Source organism: Salvia splendens, chromosome 5, assembly GCF_004379255.2.
Source record: "Salvia splendens isolate huo1 chromosome 5, SspV2, whole genome shotgun sequence".
Lineage (NCBI taxonomy): Eukaryota > Viridiplantae > Streptophyta > Magnoliopsida > Lamiales > Lamiaceae > Salvia > Salvia splendens.
In genome coordinates, this window is record NC_056036.1 from 9684724 (window position 1) to 9690723 (window position 6000).

The 6000-nt window shown below is 36.5% G+C and overlaps 1 protein-coding gene across 1 annotated transcript; it reads right to left on the reverse strand.

Moving 5' to 3' along the window:
• Nucleotides 1–61: 61 nt before the first annotated feature.
• Nucleotides 62–2722, reverse strand: LOC121805160 (vesicle-associated protein 4-2-like). Its single transcript, XM_042204948.1, has 7 exons — nucleotides 2310–2722; nucleotides 1462–1532; nucleotides 1242–1323; nucleotides 1026–1147; nucleotides 631–708; nucleotides 424–543; nucleotides 62–338 (listed from the first exon to the last, which is right to left on the reverse strand). Exons 1-7 carry the CDS (start codon nucleotides 2587–2589, stop codon nucleotides 279–281), a joined length of 813 nt encoding a protein of 270 aa, XP_042060882.1. The 5' UTR covers nucleotides 2590–2722; the 3' UTR covers nucleotides 62–278.
• Nucleotides 2723–6000: the final 3278 nt, after the last annotated feature.

Below are 6000 nucleotides of genomic sequence, written 5' to 3' on the forward strand. Positions count from 1 at the left end.
CTAAGAAAAAGAAAATAGAACTGCCTCTGTTTAGACTATAGAGAGAGAAAGGAGAGCATGCTAGGGGAAATGGTTTCTCTCATTTGAAGAAGAAAAGTAACATATCTACAGGTACATATGGCGTTAAGCCAATAATCAGTATTACAACATGTCACAGATACAACTGACAACTCATATTGACAGAATACAACAAAGTCCACAACTTAGCATACTCATTAAACGTCATTTAAATACATTCCTCAAACCATAGTGCAGAAAACTCACAAAAAAAACTCCAGTCATATGGAGTCTACCCCCTCCACTTGTTGACGAGCCAAGTATCTCTCTCTTCTTTCTTTCTGCAAAATGTTGAGGGCAGAGATAGTAATGACGAAATGCATAGAGCCGCTCGAGAAAAGGAAATTTGAAGGTTGGGCGGCTTACCCATTCATCGATCACAAGTCCTTCTCCGATAAACTTTGGCCCAGTGTCTTCTGAAGGCTTCTTGCGAGCCTCGAGCTCAGCCTCTGCTTCAGCCAACTGGCGCTTTAATTTGTCTAACGCCTTCAAAGATCACATGCACATGGATCAGATGCAATCATTTCTATAAGAAATACATACGGATAAAGAAGCCGTGAAATATCCACTTACAGGGCTAGGACGTTCTGCATCTAGAAAAACAACCCGAAGTATCTGCTCCACAGCCACTTCATCCTTTTGCTCATCAAACTGATTCAAGAAAAAATGGAAGAGATGAGAATGCATAGAAACGAACACAGAATTTATTTCTTTAGTGATTCATAAGTCTAGAATCAATAAATAGCATGACCTCTATAACTAGCATATGCGATAAGGTCCAGTGTAGGGTGAGTTATGCTAATATTTTAAAACAATTATAGCTTATTCTTCTAGTGATAGTATACTGAGATTGTTATAAAGATAGTTACAAGCTTCATCTGAGTTAAGACTATAACAATACTCGAAACGTACATAACGAACTTAAGAACAGATAGTTTGATTAGGAATGAAATTAGAATGAGACATGCCAGTTCAGGTATGTAGTCAGTCGGTGGCCCTTTCACTTTTAGGCTCATGATTTTGAACTTCACTGTGCTTTTCTGATCCATCGGCTTCTCATTGTTCTCTGGAGGCTCGACAAACTTGAATACTAACATGACCAAGAAGGATAAAAGGCAAAATTTCAATCAGGAAGCAAATATTAAGAGCACACAATTCATCTAGGGATTGCAACGATTGATTACCAGTTGCTATGATACTCTCGCCAGGAGCAAGAATGGAGCCAGGTGGACGCATGAAACAGCTCTTTGGCGCAGTCGTTTGAAACTAAGTAACAGCAATCGAACATTTATCAGAAAGAGAAATATAAATATGAAATTTAAAAATGAATATAAAAAAAAGTCAGTACAGAGCTTAAAAACTACTGGTAAGAGAGAATCATAAAGAAAATGCAACTCGGCATACCTTGAAAGCTACATGAGACTTGCTTGTATTTTTTATTTTGATAGCACTTCGGACTTGCTTACCTGGTTCATCTGCAGGAATATCAAAATTAATGTAAATCAATGAATATATGACATCCTTGTGTTCAACCGATTCAATTAGCTCTTGCTTGTCCAGACACACAAGCTATACAAAGACCGATATTCAGATAAAGGCACTTCCATGCATGTCCAAACCCAACAAGTAAGCCTCCTCTCAAATGAACCCCAACAAGTAAGATGTGAAAACATTGACAGCACAATGGATATATGGAAAACAAGAAACAAAGCTAACCAAACTTCTGTTCTAGTAAGCCTTCATCAAGTCAGATAGCAAGCAGTATCTAGTGTTCCAACAATATGTAGTTATCACAGAAGATCAATCTCCCCTCGAAGCACAAAAAAAAATGTAGCACGAGACTCAGAAATATTAATGTCAAACTCACAACTGCCATTGGGGAAATCTCACATAACTGATTTGTCAATTTTCACAGAAACTCTGAGTATCGAATTAAAGTTTTCAAACATAAGATAAGGATAAAAGGGGTTCCAAGTAAAGCAATATGATAATTTTTGCCAATCCTCCCTAAAACCAAATTTTCAATTATATCAACCATCTAAATCAATTAAAGTAGAAATTCAAACCACATGATCGCAGATCAGGCTCAGCAAAACTAGTAAAGACAAAACAAACTCATACCGAAAGAATTAACATCAATCAATCAATCCCGCAAGCAAAACGTAACAATCAAACAAAATTACCAATTATCCAAACAAACAAACAAAAATCCAAAAATCAAGCAAATTAGCGAGAGCAGAGGTCGTCCATACAGGGGAAATAAAGCTTCTTAGAGGGATCGAGCTTCAGACGACGGCGTCCAGGGAGCAGCGATCTGGCAACTGAAGAGACCGAGGTGGCCTGCGCAGCTGATCCTTCAACCGGAAATTGACCGTTACCGTTTCCGTGGCCGTAATTCTGCTGATAATGAGCGAAATTTGCGGAGGCGGAAGAGGAGGACGACGTCGTATGATGCGAATTACGGAAAGGGAGCTTGAACAGACCCCAGACTTTGCCATCGGAGGAAGACGATCGCTCCTCGACGATGGCCATGGCTGATTCGGCCGCTGAGAGGGAAGTCGCGTCGACGTCACTTTGGGTTTTGGAGTTGGAAGAGTTACTCTTTGAACAGGTGTTGTTGGAATGGTGCCTCCTGCAACTTGTGCTTTTGGAAAGTTCACAACACTATATTTACTTTCTTTTTTCGCTGTGCTTTTAATTTATAATAATAATTGAGTTTTCAAAATACTGATTATTAATTTATTTATTAAGGCCATCCACAATAGGAATAGCCCAGCAATAGCCCAGCTATAGCCTAGCCACTGCCACATCATCAGCACTAAAAATCCTCCTGTCACATCATAAATAGCCCAGCCATAGCCTAGCCACATCATAAATAGCCCAGCCACATCAATAGCCACATCACTAATAACAATTATATAAAATGACATAATTAACAATCACACAATATACGGAATTTAATTTACGAGACATATACGGGAAACATTAATAATACTATCCACATCACTATTAACAAATATATACAAAATGAAATAATTAACAATCACACAATATGCAAAATTTAATTTACGAGACATATACGGGAAAAGTTTGTGACCCGCTACTCCCGGAACTAGGCTCGTTGTTGAGATCCATTTCCCGTTGTTGATCTTGAACAGAAATTAAGATAGAGAGAGTACTCGTTAAAACAAGTGGTGCGAATGAAAATGACGAGCAAAGCGCGTATATATAGTGTTTCGGGAAAAAAAAATTAATTTTCGCGCTAGGCGGTGCGCTGGGCGATCCGGGCGCTGCAATAGCGCCGAACGGACCGCCCACCGCCCAGCGCCACATAACCGCCCAGCGCTGCGCGATTTCTCTCTCCACTCAGCCGCTGGGCGGCTGCAATAGACCGCCCAGCGAACCGCCCAGCGCCGGAGCTCGGCTGGGCGGTCGCTGGGCACCTATTGTGGATGGTCTAATTGAAAATTTTAACGACCGTAGTAGTGGTTGAAAAGATATGAGTTAGGCAGGCTGATTGCTTAGTTTATTTGTATGATTAAAAAATTGCAGAGGAAGGATGATTTGAAAAGGAAAAAAAAAAAGCTTCTTTGTAGTAGAGGATTATTTGACTCATATTACCAATGATAGTGTGTTAAATATTTTTTAGGGCTTTTAGAAGGGCAATAGTCTTGTGGTTTGGTATGAAAATATTCAGAAAGTAGTATTAATATTTTGTACTCTAGATATCGACAAAATTAAGTTGATGGTGGTGGGGCAGTGGGGATGAGAATAAATTAATAAATAATATGAAAAAAAGTTAGAGGAATAAATTATTCCCAATAATGTGTAGCGTGGTTGGTTGGATTGGTTAAACGACTCATTTTGAATGGTGGAATTAATTAATGCACGTGATATCTCTATTAAAGTAATTTCGACTTTATTTATTTTTAATCTAGAGTTGGAGCCGCTGAGGGTGATAAGTTATACCCCTGTAGTCATTTTGGATCTAATTACATCATTAATTATCAAAATAATTCAAATACTATCAAGAGTATTATGCATTTAAATTCTTTAAAAGTCCACACGCTGTTTGATGTATTTAGTGGTTGTTATCTGGAAATTTTTCATCGGCTTGAATATGATGTGAAACAATTCCTCTCTCTTGGATTGATAAATGATGTTAAGATATGTACTGTCGTAATGCTTCTGTTACTCCATTTGTTTACTCCATATTGCTACCTTTTCTCAGGATTACTAAAATGGACTAAATACTTTTGAGCAGGGGAATTTACACTACAACACAAGAAAGAAAGATTAAGAGATTATGTTAAATACTATCAATCAAGTGGCCATGATAAGTGTTTATTAGCATAATTTGATGAAGTCTCTCAATAAAGACATTGAAGTCTCTCTATAAAAATATTCAAAGCTTGATTACCGCCACATATCTATAAAAAAAATAGGTGTTTATTAGCATAATTTGAAGTACTTGTTATTTACAATAAAAAGTGAAATGAAATTTTTATTAGCAAAATGATAAAATGATACTTCTATATTTTGGATTGTCAAATCTAATTAAAGAGATTGTCACACAAGTAAGTTTGAAAATTTTAATGGCATCATCGCTTATTGTCTCAAACGCTCAGCTATCCTATATAGCTCGATGTTATTAATTTGTTTTATTACAAAGGTCACACGACATGTTATTAGGATAGGATTAATTCCAATTAAAATTTGTTAATCCTAAACCCTAAACAAATACTGTAATAACAAGATTGCATCACGACGCACATAAAGTATTAAGAGTAGATGATGAAATGTAAGTATAGAAGAAATAAGATGAAGTAATAGTGAATAATCAAAAGATTAATTCAGAATCATCCCATTGCAGAACTGCATCCAAATTTTGCTCTCTTTTGAGCTTATCTTTGATGAACCAAGCGCGTGAAAATGCGAGATTTGAAGGGTGGAGTTGATTGGCAGCAATGTAGGGCGTGTGGTTTGATTGCATTCATCGTTTAGATGGAATTCAAGAGGTGAAGCTATTAATATGAAATGATAAGTTTTTGTTAAAAATCCAATTCATAGTTTACTACTACTATTATTCATATCCTATCTGTGTTGGGCTTGGTCTTGGACTTTTTTATTTTATGTACTCCATGATGATTTTCTAAAATCATTCTTAGTTTTAGTTTTAAGATAATCTGATTAGGAGTTATGACTTTTTCATTTCAATTTTCTAATTAATAATCCATGAATGATTTTAGGATTTATATTATAATTTTCATTATTTTATTTTTAGCTATAAATATTGAAGAGTTATTTCAACTATACAACTATAAATAATCTCAGCAAAACAATGAATCACGTATGCGATATAAAATACTCCTATCCTATGTTTCGATTTCCTAGTAATTGTGTATATACATGGACGCAGACAGTTGTTAGTTTTATGTAGAGAGAGATGTTAATTGGGAGGCCAGCAGCTCAAGTACATGACAATGCGGAGAGTGTCTTCGGCCTGTTTATATTTATCAGATTTCACGGCAACTGCCATCGAATCCGTGGAGTTGACTCCGCCGGAAAGTTGCAAAGGCAAAGCAGAATCCTTGATGGTAACTTCTTTCTTTCCCTGCATCGACCTCATCTACGCCACACTATTTCCAAAACTCTCTTTTACAACTTTCTTTCCATAAAACCACAATATATACATATAGATTTAGTTTGATGGATTTTGAGAAACCAAGAGGCTCTGAAAGAGAGAGGTTTGTAGGTTTCGATGAAAACCAGGGGCTCATTGCTCAAAACTTGGTCTCACATATTCTCTATTTATAAGTGTGTTTAATTTTTCCTACTATAAGCCATAATATCGATTATGTTAATTAATGTAAATAAAACAAAAATAACAATAATCCACTCAACTTCCTCAACTAGTAGTATTAAAGAAAATGAAAGAGGTCC